Source organism: Schistocerca cancellata, chromosome 7 (genome assembly GCF_023864275.1).
Source record: "Schistocerca cancellata isolate TAMUIC-IGC-003103 chromosome 7, iqSchCanc2.1, whole genome shotgun sequence".
Classification (NCBI taxonomy): Eukaryota; Metazoa; Arthropoda; class Insecta; order Orthoptera; family Acrididae; genus Schistocerca; species Schistocerca cancellata.
Window position 1 is genome coordinate 571,504,157 of NC_064632.1, and position 18,925 is coordinate 571,523,081.

An 18,925-nucleotide genomic window follows, 5' to 3' on the forward strand; every position below is an offset into this window, starting at 1 on the left:
TTTTAGGACTGTTAAAATGAAAAATAAAAGTAATGGATTACCTTCACAAAATCACTGTGTTTATTCAACATATTCTCCCCCTGGATCAAAACACAACTGAAATCATTTTAAAAGTGTTATGAAATAGTCACTGTAGTCCTTTTTGCAGTTGTATTCAGTACTGCAGTAAACGTGTCTTATATGTCCTTAACTCAATCATAACGGTGTCCTTTGAGTGCCAACTTTAGGTTGGGGAACAACCAGAAGTTGGCTGGGGCCAAATCTGGTGAATACGATAGGTGAGCCAGGACCGATCTATTTGGTGGTCAAAAACTTGTACACAATCTTTGCTTTGTGGGCTGGGTTGTCGGATTTAATGAATTCGTGCCAAAAAAAACTGGAAAATTCAAGAAATCTTGATGTCAAACATGTACTGTTACATTCACAGCCAGAATGCCTGCTGTAGCAACACTGGCACTGCGATTGTATTCACAGCTGTTTCTGAAACTCCAGGGATTATATCACTGCAGCTTGCCACGAGACAGCATTGCAGTTTGGAATTTCATACAAGCTGTCCTAACAAATGTGGGACCAACTGTGTATAGACTTTGCAGGGTTTCAGTGCACTATATGCTGACACACATTTTACCATGAGTGAGATGGTTGCTTAGTCAGCTGAAACTAGGCATCATGTTTTAATTTTTTATATGGTGCTTGGTCTAGATAAATACAAAAAATAAAATATGTTGTTAATTTAACTACTATTGTCCATGACACATATAAATAACTAAATTTACAAATCTTTGATCTATTATGTTATTGTGTCTAGGAGATTCATCAGATGTCTTCTGAGTTTTTCTTTTGCGTGATAGATGTTTGCGTGCTCAAGGAATTTTGTTAAAAATGTGGGAGGGCTTTAAAATAAGTACTGTCACAGGTCTTGGTTGCGGTGTGATCTTTCTTAGGATCAAGGATGGTTGGGTCGGCAGGGGGGGGGGGGGGGGGGGTTGTAAGAGAAGGTGAACATTGTGTACAGGAACCTACAAAAGATTTGAGTGCTGTTTCATAGGGATGATGCCACATTATGCAGATCCAGTTACTTTTTCTTAATATAGGAAATAAAATTTTGCAACATTCAGAAATTGGTGTATACGAGGAAGCTTTTCATAGATCTCCTTGTATGAGGACGGAGCTTTCAGCTGATTTTCATTACACTACATATGCATTCATCTTTTTTCTGGAGATTAGACTATTAGTAACACACCAGTTTAAGAAATTATGACTGTTTTGCTCAAAAATATTAATAAGTTCATTATTACAATAATGTCATTATACCCTTCTCATCCCCTCTTTCACTTTTTCATATGTTCCTGTTGAGTTACATTGTATCTTTGTGATGTTACTACTTTATTGATGTTCATGTGAAACAAACTTGCGTAGGCTATGGTCGCCGAGATGTGGTGGAGTTCTTATTGGCTGCAGGAGCATCCATACAAGCACGTGATGATGGTGGCCTCCATCCTTTGCATAATGCATGCTCATTTGGACATGCTGATGTCGTGAGACTGTTGTTAGAAGCAGGTGCAAATCCAAATACACGAGACAACTGGAATTACACTCCTCTTCATGAGGCAGCAATTAAGGGAAAAGTGGATGTCTGTATTGGTAAGTTTTTTGTGAATTTGAATGTCTATACAGAATTTACAAATAGAGTAGTCATTTGGAATTCAGCTTGTTATTTAACAATCTGTATCTCCAAATTGAAGTTTGTAAAACCTTTTTTGCTTTATAAGTGCCATATCATAAAATAGTCAGAAGTATCATGTGCTTTGTCCTGCAGTTTTTAGACAGACTTTTATTAGTAATTTGACACCTGAGTACTGGGGTCCTTTATCAAGCATTGTCAGTTGGTGGGGCATGCTTTGTATGTCATTCTTCCTATGTTTGTTGTGGGTGTGTACACTAGCATTTGTAGTCCACTCTGCACTATCTTTTGTAACATATAGTATAGTTTTATATATATACAAGTAGGGAAAAGTTAAGATGCCTAGTCTTTTGAAGCAGTTTCTGCATGTTTCAGAAGTCTTTCTTCTTAATATGATTCTGACCTCTTTTTTGTAATGTGAACACCCTTTTTATGCTTGCGTTTCCCCACACTACCATTCCATACCGCAGGTGTAGTTCAAAGAGTCCATGGAATACTGTGTACAGAAGTTGTTTGTGTGCATACTGTGCTAGCTGCCTCATTAAAAATATGACGGAGCTGAGTTTCTTACAGACAGAATTAATATTTTGTTTCCATTTCAGCTTGTTATCCACAATAATACATAAGAATTAGTGGATTATGCTTGTTTTAGTCTCGTTTCATCCACCTCTGAAAGCCCATATGCATAGCCTTCTCTTTATTTCTGAAAACTGCATACGTAGTCTTTTTTTAGGTTAATAGCAAGTCCATTTTCCGGGAGCTTTTGAGCTGTGGTGTTTGCTGATATGTATACTCTTCTCTCATGCTGTGCCACAGTTTGGTCATTGTTCAGTAATGTCATGTCATCTGCATACAATATTTTCTTCTCTTTCTCTTCAAAACCTGTGTCGTTAGTAGATGGGTTAAACAGCAATGGCTCCATTACCGATCCCTGCGACACTCCGTATTAGATGCTTTTGGATTCTGACTGATATGCACCCCCTATTGATGCATATTGCTTCCTGTTGCATAGGTATGATTCTATCCACTTATGTGCTTGCCCTCAAATACCACAGTTTGCCAATTTTCTTATCAGCATTTCATAGTCAATAGTTTCAAATGCTGTGGAGAGATCCAGAAAACCCTCAGGGGGCTTGCCACTCTTCAGCAGGTTTGTGCTTGGCTACCACAGGGCCCCAGCCTTTGCAGCATCTTTTCCCTTCCATGCTGCGTATCTATCCTCTTGCTATTCTTTTTCCCTTCCCTTGGCAAACACGTCTGGGGTGTTATTGGGAATGTTCCACATTTTGCATCACTGACATAAGAATAGTCTCACCACTGTTTTTCATTCCCTTTTCATTTCTTTGTTTCCCTTCTCCTATCTTCAGGTTTGAGATTCCTCTTTTTCTTCTTCCTCCCTGTGCGTTCCTGAAGGCCGGCCCACACGTCTGACATGTAACAAGTGACTGGGTAACGCGTAATTCCCAGCCCCGGGTCAACAAGTAGAGTTCGCACATACCCTCTGATACGGGACAGGCCCAGGGAGGGGTGACTGCCTGAGCTGCTACCTACCCAAATTTCCAATTGGTCCCTCTGTCAGGTGTTTGGGAGGTGTGACCTGAGGTGTGAACAGTCACATTAGACGAGTGCACCCCCTTGTGAAGGGAGCCCCCATTTGGAAGGAGTGTGCTATCAGAGATGCTGGCAATCATGGGGGATTTTCTCGCAATGAGCCAGTCATCTTGACAATCAATGTATATGAAATGTGAATGGAATGAGGCTAACAATTCAAAGGCCCTTCCAGCTGCGCCACGGTTCCTCATGGTTTCATATTCTGAACACGGTCAGTACTTCGCAACAGTAAATCCGTTATTATTCAGAAAGGTATTGTTGCTCCCATTTACAGAATGGCACTTCGCTTTTGGAGACCACTTCTGATTCTCAACTGCTTCCTACCTCGCTTCTCCACGGCTGTCCTGTTCGTGTTGAGGCCCGTAGAACTTTGAATTCTTCCCTTGGTGTTATTTATACTAGGCTGCTTGACGGTCTGACTGAGATCGAAATCCAATCATACCTCTCTGATCAGGGTGTCATAGCCATCCATCGGGTGATGAGAAAGGTAGATTTCTCCTTAGCACCCACACGCACTCTTTTTCTCACCTTTGATAGAATGATGCTTCCGTCCAAGATTAAAGCATGCTATGAAATTATCACAGTCGATCCTTACATTCAGAACCCGATGTGCTGCTACCAGCGTCGTCATTTCTACCACATTAGAACATCTTGTCAACACCCAGCCAAATGCATAATCTTTGGTAGGGATGCGCACGAGGGTGATTGCCCACCCCCTTCTCCCTGCTGTATCAACTGCAATGGCAGCCATGCTACCTCCTCTTGAGATTGTCCCATGTATCTTTATGAGCGGGCTGTCCAGCAGATCGGGGTAAAGGAAAAAGTGCCTTACCCGGTCACTCGCAAGTTATTGTCTAGCCACGAACCCTGTGTTCTACTGTCTGGCACTTACGGCTTTGTTCTTGGTACCTCTCACTGCATGAAGGATATGGCCATGCAGACATGCAACCTCAAATTCAGCTCTGAGTTTGTGAAATCACCCTGTGTCAAGGTAGCATCGCTGTCCCCTCCTCCAGCTGTGCAACAAGCCACCACACTCTCACCTCAAGGGGCAAAGCCACCAGCTACACAACCAGCAGGCTGGAATGGATAGAAGGAGTACTCCCATGAAGACTTCCTACGTCCCTCCAGCCAACCAACTCCTGTGTCTTCCTCTGCTAACAGGGAAAGCTCGAGAAAGTACAACAAAGGCAAGTGGTCTTTTCCTTCGCCGACACGGAGATCCTCTTCGATGGTGTCACCACTTGATACCTTTGCCCAGCTGGCCTTCGTGTCTCCGGTGCGCACCACTAACCATTTTTCTGCGTTGGACTCCACAGACCGTTAGCACAAGGAAGCTAATGCTTCTGTGGACCTCGTGGAGCAGGATCCTCCTGCTTCTGTGCCCTGTAGCAGCAAGTCTTCATAGGCTGGCACACGACAGCCACCAAGGTGACACCCCTTCTTCCTCATCATGACTCTCCTCCAGTGGAACATTCGCAACCATGCTGTTCAGAAAGTTACGAACCTCTTCTTTCACCTCGTCGTCGGAGCTGAATTGCTGGAACTACAATTAACGCTGACAGGTACTGTGAGACTCTGAAAAAACTCAAATGGGCAATTCAGAACCAGAGAAGAGGAATGTTAAGCAAGCGCATACACATTCTCCATGACAACGCTCGCCCACACATCACTCGACAAATCGTTGCTCTCCTGCAACAGTTTCAGTGGATCATAATTACCCACCCACCCCACAGATCTGACTTGGCACCCAGTCCTGACCTGTTCCCTAGGTTAAAAGAACATTTGGCTGGAAAGCGATTCATCCCCGACGACGAGGTGAAACTTAGAGGTTCATAACTTTCTGAATGGCATGGTGGTGAGCTGGTATGACATGGGCATACAAAAACTGCCACAGTGTCTACAAAAATGCATTGACAGAAATGGTGATTGTGTCGAAAAATAGCTAAATGTTCAAACTGTAAACTGATGTAAACCATTGTAGAAATAAACAGGTCTGTGTACTTATAAAAAAATAGGAGACCTTACTTTTGGGATTACTCTCATATTTCCTGGGGTGCAGATCAAATCACCCTCCTCTGTTTGTACTGGTCCCTTGTCTGTTCGAAATTAGACTAAGGTTGCTTTGTTTAGGCATCTTCACATCCATCCCTCTTACGCTGTCTCAACACTGTCCACCATCATGGCATCCGTTTGGCCGCTGGCGCCTTTTACACTAGCCCACTTGAGAGTCTATATGCTAAAGGCACTGAACTACCATTGTCCTACCGCCGTGACTTTGTCCTCAGCAGGTATGCATGCTGTTCGTCTGCAGTGCGTGGCCACCCTTCTTATGCCTCCTTCATCGATGACTCCTTTGGTCGCCGGTATGGGGCGCTTCCCTCTTCTCTGTTACCTCCTGGAGTCCGCTTTCGGCACTAGATCTGGCAGCTTAACTTCAAACTACCTGCTACTTTCCCGGTGGGTGTGAACACTTCACTACCTTGGCTTCGTGGTGCAGCCCGTGTTCACCTCGGCCTTCATTTGCTTCCTAAGGACACTACTCCAGCCTCGCTCTATCGCCTTCAGTTTCATGACCTTCTCATGGAACTTGGTGATAGTACCTTTGTGGACGCTGATTTCTCTCGAACGACTGTGATGTTGGGTGTGCCTTCATTATTGGCACCGACGTTTTTCGGTATTGGCTTCCGGCACACTGCTCAGTATTTACAGCTGAGCTCTTCGCCCTGTATCAGGACACGGGGTACATACGGTGACACAGGCTTTCAATTGCATTTCCTCATCCCCTCAAACCCAGAACCTCCCACAGAAGAACCCCAAAAGGGCCCCACTTGTGACAGGATACTTTAGGGACTGGATCAGACTCTGAATGTGGCTTTCCAGCAGGGATACGACTTCCTCAAATCCTGCCCTGAAATGAGATCCATCCTTCATGAAATCCTCCCCACTCCACCAAGAGTGTCTTTCCGCCGTCCAGCTAACCTTTGTAACCTCTTAGTTCATCCCTATGAAATCCCCAAACCACCTTCCCTACCCTCTGGCTCCTACACTTGTAACCACACCCGGTGTAAAACCTGTTCCATGCACCCTCCCACCACCACCACCTACTCCAGTCCTGTAACCTGGAAGGTGTACACGATCAAAGGCAGAGCCACATGTGAAAGCACCCATGTGATTTACCAACTGACCTGCCTACACTGTGAAGCTTTCTATGTGGGAATAACCAGCAACAAACTGTCCATTTGCATGAATGGACACAGGCAGACAGTGTTTGTTGGTAATGAGGATCACCCTGTGGCTAAACATGCCTTGGTGCATGGCCAGCACATCTTGGCACAGTGTTACACCATCCGGGTTATCTGGATACTTCCCACTAACACCAACCTGTCAGAACTCCGGAGATGGGAACTTGCCCTTCAGTATATCCTCTCTTCTCATTACCCGCCAGGCCTCAACCTCAGCTAATTTCAAGTTGCCGCCACTCATACCTCACCTGTCATTGAACAACTTCTTTGTGTCTGTACTTCCGCCTCGACTGACATCTCTGCCCAAACTCTTTGCCTTTACAAATGTCTGTGTATGTGCGGATGGATATGTGTGTATGCGCGCGAGTGTATACCTGTCCTTTTTTTCCCCCTAAGGTATGTCTTACCACTCCCGGGATTGGAATGACTCCTTACCCTCTCCCTTAAAACCCACATCCTTTCATCTTTCCCTCTCCTTCCCTCTTTCCTGATGAAGCAACCGTTGGTTGCGAAAGCTTGAATTTTATGTGTATGTTTGTGTTTGTTTGTGTGTCTATCGACCTGCCAGCGCTTTCGTTTGGTAAGTCACATCATCTTTGTTTATATATAAACTCCACCACCTTTATGTTTAGATCTTCAGAAGTAACTGGATAAGATATGGTCCTTTATTTTCAAATTAGGTATCTGGGTTTCAGTTAGACCATGTTCACTGATACACATTATGTGGTTGTATTTCACTTAGTATTACTTCTGCTTCTAGTTTCCTGTTACCAATGTATTGAATATTCTGATGTAGCACTTTTATATAACTTTTCTTTTGCTGACTTGCACATTGTGGGCTGCATTCTGAAAGCACATTCTGTAGTCCCTTCTTTTTTGCATAGTGCCTATATTTTGCTTTTTCAATTGCAGTAATTGGTTTTTCACACCCATCAGGCCATATTAGTTTCCCTTTCTTCTAATTATTTTGCAGACATCTGTAAACATTGTGCCAAGTGTTATGGACCCCTTGTCTGTTTAAATTCATGCCATCCATCCCTAGTCAGTTTTCTCTCAGAAATTTGTTTGGGTCTGTGAGAACAACGCCGAGACGATCTCACTGTTCTTTGACAGCATAATTTATTTTGGAGATGTATTTGTCATGCACTGACCTTCTTTTTATGATTCCACTAAGTATCAGCTGGGATCCCGCATAGATACTTCTTGCCGAATGAATCATTTTTCTTATTTCGTTAATAATTTCTTTGTCACTGCTGCTTCTTAACTAATTTGTTCCAATGTGTATAAAGACACCGCTGTAATTATTCTTGGTTCCAGAATCCAGTTTTGTATTCGTCTGCTTTGAATTTACCATGTTTTTAAAATACTTGCCAAGTTGTTTGTTCTAATTCCCGGTCTGACGTCGATTTTTCAATTGGGGACAGCAATATTTTTCAGCAGTGAGTCACCAAGTATTAGAAACTCATTTTCGTCCCTTTGCATGGCGGTGGTGCCCTCTTTTATTGTATGTCACTGTCTTCCATTTATATTTATCTACAGATTTTTGGCTTGCTGAGTTTGTCGTGACATTGGAAATGCTAGATGTGTTGTTGTTTTTAGTATTCATAGGCGCACTTGTATTTTCACCGTTTTGCTTTTCTGTTTGTTGTATTTCTCTCTCTCTCTCTCTCTTTCTCTCTCTCTCTCTCTCTCTCTCTCTCTCTCACACACACACACACACACACACACACACACACACACACACACACACACACACAGAGGACTCCTTTTCTTGCATTAATCTATCGTTTTCTTTCTTTATAGTGAATAGTTCTGTTTTTAGTGTTCCAATATCACTCTCAAGTAGCTTCATAATTTCGTTTTTTGAATCCACTGCCCTTAAGAGATTGGCTGTTTCATCACATAAACAGCCGTGACCATGTCCATGAAAAGTCACCATTGATGAATTTCAAATTTCTTGCACTTTTCATGTAACAAGAAGTTGCACTTTATACACAAAACACATTTCATCACTCGCTTTTCACATTCCCTACATGAAGAACTGTTTATTTTTTGCCCTTTTAACAAGACCGAAGTGTCACTACAATTTCCTATTGGCCCTATGACATATTGTACAGTTTCAAAGGCTCTTTAATCTCTAGTATTGTAATAGGGATTATACTCTGTATTAAAATATGTTGAATTCAGTTATTTGTGTGTTGGCAGATTTTTAGTTTTTGCTGTGGATATTTGAAGAGAAGTCACAGAATTGTCCTTTAATTGCAGCACTACTGCAGCATGGGGCAGATGCCTCAATCCGTAATACAGAAGGTAAAACTGCATTGGAGCTTGCTGATAGTGCAACGAGACCTGTACTCACGGGAGACTACCATAAGGAAGAACTTCTGGAAGCAGCGCGCTCGGGTGCCGAGGATCGACTTTTAGCATTGCTCAATCCGTTAAATGTTAACTGCCATGCCAGTGATGGCCGACGTTCAACACCCCTCCACCTAGCTGCTGGTTACAATCGAGGACGTGTAGTTCAACTTTTACTGCAGAATGGAGCTGATGTGCATGCCAAGGATAAAGGGTAAAACAGGAGATCTTTATTTCAAGCGTATTCTGAATTGCTTATCATGTGATATAATTTTGTTCTGCATTTCCAGGTTCAGAATGTATTTTCAGAATGACTATGATATTTTATCTCATTGTACAGTATTGTAAGTTTATTCATCAGCAACTTGTTTATTTTGTTCCCCTGTATGTCTACATATACCACCTTACCTCGTAATTTCTTTGTTTCTGGTCTTCTTGAAATCCTATGTCTACAGATTTGAAGAGGGAAGTGTTGATGTTACTGCATGCACTGTGTTTTTTAATTTTGTGAGACTCTCAAAGTACAGCTATTTTGAACATAATCTCACACAAAGTGTTCTTTAGTTGCAAACCAGACTGTCATCTCAAGCAGGTCTAAAACAGTACCTGTGCAATGTTTCAAAATAGTTGATGCTTATAAACAAGAGCTGTAAGATGATTAGAATGAAGAAGTGTTAATGTTAGGAAAGAGCATAACAAAATAGTACTGGAGTTGCTTGGAAAAAGTCAGTATTCACAGTACAGGTTGATGTAATTACCAATTACTTTAAGGTATTTCACCATTCCTAAGTGTTGTCATAGGAGTCAATTTTTGTTTTTCTCAGAAAAAGCAACCACTAGCAATTTATGCGTAACTGCTTAGATTACCCTCATCTTGAATAATTGCTTAAATTTTAATACCCATTGGTTGAGCGTTTTCACTAACGGTCTTTGAGTTTAGCGTTTCGCTCTTTCATACTCACCTGAACGTGCCACTATCAAGTATTGTGTGCATGAGTATGAATATTTGGAGCTGGCAGGCTGTGCTTGAACAAGGCTTAGGGGGGAGGGCAGAGCAGGGGAGGGGGAGGGAGCTGGTGTTATTTATGTTGTACTAATGTCAGTTGATGGAACTAGAAAAACCTTCCTTCCCAATTAAGTGATACTTTCTTCAGATTAACAGTTAAGTATGCTAAATCATTATCCATTAACAGAATCTTAATAGTTCACAGTGTCTTCTAGTAAACTCAAAGCTAATTTGGCATGTATTATTCTCATAGGTAAGGTGAGTGTTAAGATAAAATATTCAAAAAATGGTTCAAATGGCTCTGAGCACTATGCGACTTAACTTCTGAGGTCATCAGTCGCCTAGAACTTAGAACTAATTAAACCTAACTAACCTAAGGACATCACACACATCCATGCCCGAGGCAGGATTCGAACCTGCGACCGTAGCGGTCGCTCGGCTCCAGACTGTAGCGCCTAGAACTGCACGGCCACTCCGGCCGGCAAAATATTCAACAACATTAGGGATAGGGCAGATTGTTATTCACCGTAAAGGTTACCCATTGAGTTGCAGACAGGCATAATAAAAAGTCCGTTACACGTTACAGCTTTCAGGCAGAACTCAACACAAGATGATTACTTTTTCAACAAAGCAAACACGTGCATTCGCATGAGAGAGAAAACCTCGCGCACACGTGACTGGGTAGCAGGGCACACAGGTAATGCAGGGAACGAAAGGGCAGATGTAGCAGCCAATGGGGTGTGTTGTGACCCTCAGTTATTTCAGTGTGCCATCCCCTCCGCACACTATCGCCTTGCTGTTGTGGTACGGAGCCATGGATTTGTGGGAGAATGAATAGCTGAAAGTTGCAGATGATAAACTGTGTCTAGTAAAGCCCACTATGTGGCCGTAGCATACCTCCTTTCTGCCACAAAGGCAGGATGAGGTCCTCCTTACTTGAGGTCCTCCTTACTTGTATTCTCGTTGGCCACAGTGCTCTGCTGCATGGCTTCTTGATCTGGCACGATGATTCTCCAATGTGCGGTGCTTGGGGCATACAGGTCACTGTGCACCACATTTTACTAGATTGTGTTTTATTTTCAGACCAGAGGGTAGCAGCAGGTTTGCCAGTAGAACTGCCCTCTGTTTTCAGTGATCAAAATATGTGATGAGACTTTTAAGGTTTAGTGATATGTCCAACTCTTCTTCAAAAATTTAGGGAAATATTCTGACCTGCGTTTTTTGTAAGTGGTCAGTCTGTCACATATCCCTGTGCTGTAATTTTAGCTCCTCTTTTGTTTTCCTTGTATTTTCCACCCAGGTGCAGTACCTCTTACTGTTTCTCCTTTGCTTTACATTATGTGATACGGAGTGATTGTGTGGATCAATGGGAGTGGGTGAATGAATGAGTGGGCCAACGGTTTTATCCCTTTTGGCGATATTCGTTTCTTTTAATATTGTAAGGGTACACTGTTGAGTGGCCATTAGACACAAAAAAACAACAGCAACGACTCACACAACTGCCACTGTCGGCAGCTCTAGTTGTGAAGCAGATATAAGCAGGATTTTATTGTCTCGAAAGTCTTTTCTAAAGTTGCCAGACTATAGTCAGAATTTTAAGTTTCTATCAAAATAATAAAAAAGTGGTAACTCAGGGTTTTAAGTTAAGGAGTTAAGAAATACAACAGTCAGCCACTTTTTTTTGTGTATATATTTTATCTATATCAAACTAATAAAATTCCATAAAAAGTAGCTGGTTGCTGTATTTCTTAAAATAATATAATACACAGCCACAGAATCCAGCAACCAGTAAAATGGATATATTATAATTCCATGTTGTGTATTTTCACTAAGTGACTTAAAATGGAACATTCACACAGCACAGGATTACATTCAAAAAACATTTCTTAACGCTTACCATGCTAAGCCCTTAACTGCATGCCACTCCCTGTGTGCTGGCTGACTTTTTCTATTTTCAACAGGCTTTAAATAGCTTTAAAGGACATTTAGTTAGAGATACATAAAAACTACAGGTATCGTTTAAAACTTTAAGATTTCAACCTTACATGGGTTAACAGTCATGTGTATGGGGCATATACTGTTTCCAAGAAGTGATGCGGATTTCTCCTCGATTTTGCGAAAATAAATTTTTGTCAAAAATTTATTTTTACTACTTTATTCAATTTAAAGAAGAAATAAATTTTGGAAAGTGATCATTTGACACTGAAAAGACATTTGTTATACCATTTGCACATAAAGCATAGCTATATACACATAAGCTATTTTGCATAGTGAACCACAGTGTGATAAAGCTTGAAGCACGGGGTGACACACAAACCTACATTACACTCACTGCACTCATAAGTAGTATCTTTCCTCCCAGCTTTCCCAGTAACGTTCTTTTGTTTTCCACTACACACTACACAACGTCTTTGTGCTTTCTTCTTCCCTTCTACCATTTCCACACGGTTCGGAAAATGTTTCTGCGACAATCGAGCAATCGTTGCAGATCCATGAGAATCCTCAATTCTCTCTCCTCTCTGTAACACCAACGCAGTGCAGATCTCCTGTATAAACTTAGGAGTGCTCAGTTTCTTCTCATTGATGCAATTGTGCAAAATACAACCATTGGAAACTGCCATAATTATACAGTGGAAGGCAAGACTTCTCCACCACTTCACTGTTTTGTGATCAAGTGCTCCATATGAAAGACGCTGATCGAAAAGGTCTACACCAGCTTTATGTTTGTTGTAATCCAGCACTGCCACTGGTTTCAACTTCTCATTGTCTTCTCTTGTAGCAACAGGCAACATTGAGGATGTGTGCCTGGTACTTATCATCCACACATCCCTCTTGTCTTTCTATCACAATGCTAGCACATCGTTCTTGCGGCGAAATATTTGTTCACCCTTTTTGAGTTTACCCTCTTTGAGAGCCTTGGGCAATCCTTTTCTGTTTGGCATTACAGTCCCTACAAGACCAGTGTTGGCTCTAGCCAGTTCTTCGGCTAGCTGAACACTGGTGTAAAATCTGTCAACATATACAGTGTGGCCCTTACCTTGGAGTGAGCCGAGCAATCGCTTTACTACTGCAGGAGCACTGTTGTCCAGTTTATCGTCCCTTCCATGGTAAACTTCAAAGTTGTATATGTACCCAGTTTTGGATTCTGCAAGAATGTATAGCTTCATGCCATATTTATTTGGCTTATTAGCCATATAAACTTTGAAACCTACGTGCCCTCTGAAAGGACACACATCTTCATCAATGGGTAGCGCTTCACCTGGCTGATAACTTTCTTTGAAATTCCGTACCAAATCATCCAGAAGAGGCCTGACCTTATGAAGGACATCAAAGTCTACTTCACCTCCCTTTTTTTGCTTTGAATCGTCATTTATGTGGAACATAGACAAAATATTCAGAAATCTGACCCTTGGCATAATATTGGGGCAAAAATTGCAGCTAACCACTGGATCACTACGCCAGTGACTGGCCATACTTGGCCTCTCACTGACTGACATGTGGAGGATAATAGCCAGAAACGTCTTTGTTTCAGCAATTGTTAGCGTCCTCCACTTCTTGAATCTAGAATTGGTCCCTAATTTGATTTGTGCTCTCAGTGTGGCTAGCTCCTGTCTAGCATATAGGTTTGTTTGTTCCTTCATAATTGAAATAACCCTGTAATTTATAAAATGAGAAAAGAAATCTAAATATTCACTAGACTGACAGAGTCCTACATTATTTAGCACACCATGAGACCTTGTAAATAACAAAATGTTTGGTGTTTGATCCACTATAGTCCAGTCATCCTGTGAAATGTCACTCAATCTTGACCTCTTTCGATGACGAGTGGGGGGGGGGGGGGGGGGGGGGGGTGGGCACACACAGGCGGTGGCTCACCTTCATCTGATGACAAATCTGTGTCTGAAATAATACAGAATGTAACAGAACAAATCGCAACATGAACTGTCTTGTTCTGCATCAATTTAGTAAGATGTTAGACTTACCTGGACTATCGTTATTTTCCGGCATTTCGTAATCACTGTCAGTATCGAAATCTGAAAATTCATCAACAGTAGATTCAGCAAGCACTTCTTCAATCATTTTTCGAAGTTTTACATCCTCATCGCTCGCCATTGTGAGTAAAAAGAAGATAAACAAGCTAAAACCAAAATACTAGCGCCAAAATCAATGGTAAACAAACGACAGGACACCACAGAACACGTAACATACGCGTGAAAAACACACGTGAATTCGTTCGGAAATATATACGGATATATCACATTACCTCACTAGGTGCTGCGATCTAGCACTAATATGATGAACTACAAGCATTACACGACCTACAGGTTGTAGCAGGAACGCTAACAATGCGTTTGAAACACTAAAACAATGTGGAATGCGGCGGGACGTAATATTACGGCGGCTGCATTTTCTTCGTTTCCGCCCGCGACTTAATATTACGGCAGCCGCACAGTAAGTGTTAATTATAAACCAAACATTGCTGAGTAGTCACTTGCTAGTAAAATCAGACTGAAGCATTTATAAATACAGCAGAATTGTGTTTTTGTTTGTGGAAAAATTAAAGAATTAAAACTGTTAAAGTAGATGTGTTAAATAATTACAGTTTAAATACCAGATGTTCCAGAATGGCACGCCTATAAAACATTGTTTTTATTTTGCAAGCAAGTGATTTTTCATTCAATAAAAATGTTTTTCATGAAGCTAACTATATTTTCAAATTAATGATATGGTTATAATAGAAGGAAACATTCCACGAAGGAAAAATATACCTAAAAACAAAGATGATGTGACTTACCAAATGAAAGTGCTGACAGGTCGACAGACACACAAACGAACACAAACATACACACAAAATTCAAGCTTTCGCAACAAACTGTTGCCTCATCAGGAAAGAGGGAAGGAGAGGGAAAGACGAAAGGATGTGGGTTTTAAGGGAGAGGGTAAGGAGTCATTCCAGTCCCGGGAGCGGAAAGACTTACCTTAGGGGGAAAAAAGGACGGGTATACACTCGCGCACACACACATATCCATCCACACATGTGCGCGAGTGTATACCCGTCCTTTTTTCCCCCTAAGGTAAGTCTTTCCGCTCCCGGGACTGGAATGACTCCTTACCCTCTCCCTTAAAACCCACATCCTTTCGTCTTTCCCTCTCCTTCCCTCTTTCCTGATGAGGCAACAGTTTGTTGCGAAAGCTTGAATTTTGTGTGTGTGTTTGTGTTCGTTTGTGTGTCTGTCGACCTGCCAGCACTTTCATTTGGTAAGTCACATCATCTTTGTTTTTAGGTATAACTATATTTTCATGAACAAAAGGTAACTGTTTACACAATGAACAAAAAATTGTAGTTGGAAACAGCTTAAATAAAATTTCATGACTTACATGACATATACTATGATTTGAATAAATTAAAAGATGGAAAGCTACATTGTTTTCTATAAATACTTCTCATGAAAATTATGTTCCCACTAATGTTTCTGTTTTAAAGTGAATGTAGTAGGTTGGCTAATTTCCTGCCATGTTATGGTTTGTAGTTCTAAGTGACAGAATTGTTCTCATTAATTTTGTAAACAAATAAGAATACAATAATAGTGTACCACATGGTTCAACGGAAACCATGTATCAATCATTTCTAAACTAAAACGGTATCAGATACTTCAAATCCAACAGTGGTATCAAAGAATTCATTTTGTCTAACTGGCCTAAATTGTGGTACTTCGTAATTTACTTTCAGATCAATTTAGTTATGTTGTAGACACATACTATTGCATGATATCGTCCAATTGCAACACCATTATGATGAATAAGACAAAAAAAAAATTACTTTAGGCAACAACAAAAGTTTGGAAACGGTTAAAAGTTTCATGGAAATCTACGTTATCTACCAAAAAGTGGAAAGTTCATAATGGAATAATGACTATATTATGAAAAGGATTGCTTGCTACTCACCATACAGTGGAAATTTTTAATTACAGACAGGCACGGGAAAAAGACAGGTGAAAAAGGAAGCTTTTGCCCAAAAGGCCTACTTTTGAATTAGATGGCATACATACAAACATTTGTGCAAACCCAACTCCCACATACATGACCTTTGTCTCTAGCTGCTGAAGCCAGACTGGCCAAAAGCTTGCTACTTTAGCAGTCTTTCTATCGTTCATGTCGGTGACTCAATATTTCCATTATGTGGTGAGTAGGAATCTATCCTTTTTGTAGTGTTAAAATTACCAACATAAATGTTACCACCTAACAAACTAGAAATTAAAAAAAGTCCTATTATTATTTTCTGCTGGCATTGAAATTACAATGAATTGTCAGGCTATCATTGAATCGTTTCAAAATAAGTCTGCTTTGCTTCATTTGTTCAAGATATGGTTCCCTGCTTCACCGAAATTTCTTTCACTAGCTATATTTGCAGCTGGAACACAAAACTGTTTTCTCATTAAACTGCTTCCACAAGTCTAGCATATCATTGTCATCACAGCTATCCAGTGTGGTTAAATATAAAGCAAACTCATTGGTAGATTGAATATCAGATGGCCCACAGTCTGGCCTCTCTGAAAAGAGCGACATCATTTTTTTGGCTGGAGAGCATGGGTAACACACTCTAGGCAGCTCTAAGTAAATATCATAAAAACCGAGTAAGAAGTTTGTCGCATTATAGTTTAATTCTAGCATACATGGAAATAATATTCCATCACAGATTTGTTGCTTTTAGTGGACGCAGTGTGTATTGAGCAAGAAAAATGGATTTACAATAAATAAACATGCCTGTGTATCATCCAGTGTAAGTTTTCATGGCCGGTATTGTCTTCACTTAAAACTTCCGGGCTGATAGGCCGTGGTAAGTATAAAACTCTCCCCTGATGTTTCGTCTCCGACTGCAGGAGACATCCCGGAGGTATAGCAGTGAATTTCGAAGAGAACTCGAGGAAGCGCTGATTATATAGGCAGTACAGAGGGTGCCACTGTCGATCACGTGACATTGGCTATGAGATTGTCTCTGGTAATGACAACATTCACGATTGAAAGAAATTTATTGTCTCTCTTGCGGAGCAACGCTGACATCCAAATTTTATCGAGTTTAACACCTTCGTCTTTCCTGTTAAAATTATTATGGTGTTTAACAATCTCGATAGCCTCTCTATACATGCATGCATAATAATGCGAGGTTTTTGATATGACACTTGTCTCACTGAATTTTATTTCATGATCATCTTCCTGGTAAACATGTTCCGCTATGGCCGATTTATCCATGCGACCCAGGTGGCCATTCCTCCTATGTTCAACAAGACGGGTGTTCACGCTTCTCTTTATAATACCAATATAAACCTGTCCGCAACTACAAGGAATTTTATATACCCCTGGTGTAGTCAAAGGGTGTCGTGCATCTTTTGCCGATCTTAAATATTCTTTTATTTTCCTGGTGGGTCTGAAAATAGTTTCCACCCCACTCTTGTTTAAAACTTTCCCAATGCAATCTGTGACTTTTTACTAATGAACAGAAGAAAACCTTTGCCCTTGGGCAGATGTTGTTCGTCGTTGCTCCTGATTCTCTGTCTAGAGTGAAGTGCTCAATCTATATCCTTGCTAGAATAGCCATTCTTCACGAAAGTTGACCATAGATGTTCAGTCTCATCTTTTTTCCTCTTTCCTGATGAGGCAACAGTTTGTTGCGAAAGCTTGAATTTTGTGTGTATGTGTGTGTTCGTTTGTGTGTCTGTCGACCTGCCAGCACTTTCATTTGGTAAGTCACATCATCTTTGTTTTTAGGTATCTTTTAAATAAACAGGTTCACAAATTTTGTACGCCCTGTCTACCAAGGTTTTCATTACACCTCTCTTTTGTTTGGGGTGGTGGTTTGAATCTTTATGCAGATAACGATCAGTATGTGTGGCATTTCTATACGCCTTATGGCCCAACGTTCCGCCCCGTCGTTTAATCACAGACACATCCAGGAAATTCAATTGCCCATTCCTTTCCATCTCCGTAGTAAATTGGACTTTCGGATTAATGCCGTTTAAATGTGTCAGGAAGGCATCCAACTCCTCTGATTCGTGTGTCCATACTACGAACGTGTCAGCGACATAGCGATACCATCTGGCTAGTCTCTTACTGGCAGTCTGCAATGCCTGTTGTTCAAAAGTCTCCATAAATAAATTAGCCACAGCAGGACTAAGAGGACTGCCCATAGTCACCCCGTCAATCTGTTCATAAAAGTTATTATTGTATTGGAAGTACCATATTTACCCGAATCTAAGCCGCACCTGAAAAATGATACTCTAAATCAAGGAAAGAAAAGTTCCCGAATCTAAGCCGCACCTGAAATTTGAGACTCGAAATTAAAGGGGAGAGAAAAGTTTTAGGCCGCACCTCCAAATCGAAACAAAGTTGGTCCATTGTAATATGAGACACAATTTAGGTCAAATGAATGACGATACAGCTACAGTAGTTTGATTCGAGTCGTAAGCTTAGCAGTTAACCTTGACCAGGTAGGCATTGCTATGCGTCAGGCGCTCCGTCCGTATTTATACGGCTACCCTTCCTTTTTCACGTGCTTCATCTGGTTTGAAGTGATTGCTTATTTTTCTTTGGTCTGATAAGTGCCGTTCTCTTTGGTATAGGTTTTTACGTCACTCTAAGCTGAACATGCATTATTGTATTGTGTCATGCATTGTTTGTCGCATTCTGATAATGAGTGTTTACGGCTTGTCGCCGCTCACGGCATGACTTGCTTTTGTGCGCGCTACCGCAGCTTACAATTAAAAGAAAAGAGAGGAATCATCTCATTAGCGAAACAATGGCAAGAGACTGCTATTTATTGTTACTTACACTGATGCTTTCTTTGATGATGATAAACAAGAACCAAATAATAGACTGCGTATGATAGATGATGTTCTAAACAAGAGTTTATCTAAAATTTTTCTCCGTTTGAAAATCTTTGCAGACGCCTCTTTAGTACATTACATTCTGCACAGAAATTAGTCATCTTAGATTTAAACATCTAGTCAGTTGCCATGCTTCATTTCT

General features: G+C 41.0%; 1 protein-coding gene across 4 annotated transcripts in view; it reads left to right on the forward strand.

Moving 5' to 3' along the window:
- The window catches only part of LOC126092506 (poly [ADP-ribose] polymerase tankyrase), a 605,292-nt gene that overhangs the window by 367,286 nt on the left and 219,081 nt on the right, over positions 1 to 18,925 (forward strand). For all 4 annotated transcript variants that reach the window (XM_049908132.1, XM_049908133.1, XM_049908131.1 and 1 more), the window contains exons 2-3: positions 1,420 to 1,644; positions 8,806 to 9,109. In XM_049908132.1, the coding sequence (XP_049764089.1) occupies positions 1,420 to 1,644; positions 8,806 to 9,109 (529 nt within the window). The remainder of the gene's footprint in view (positions 1 to 1,419; positions 1,645 to 8,805; positions 9,110 to 18,925) is intronic.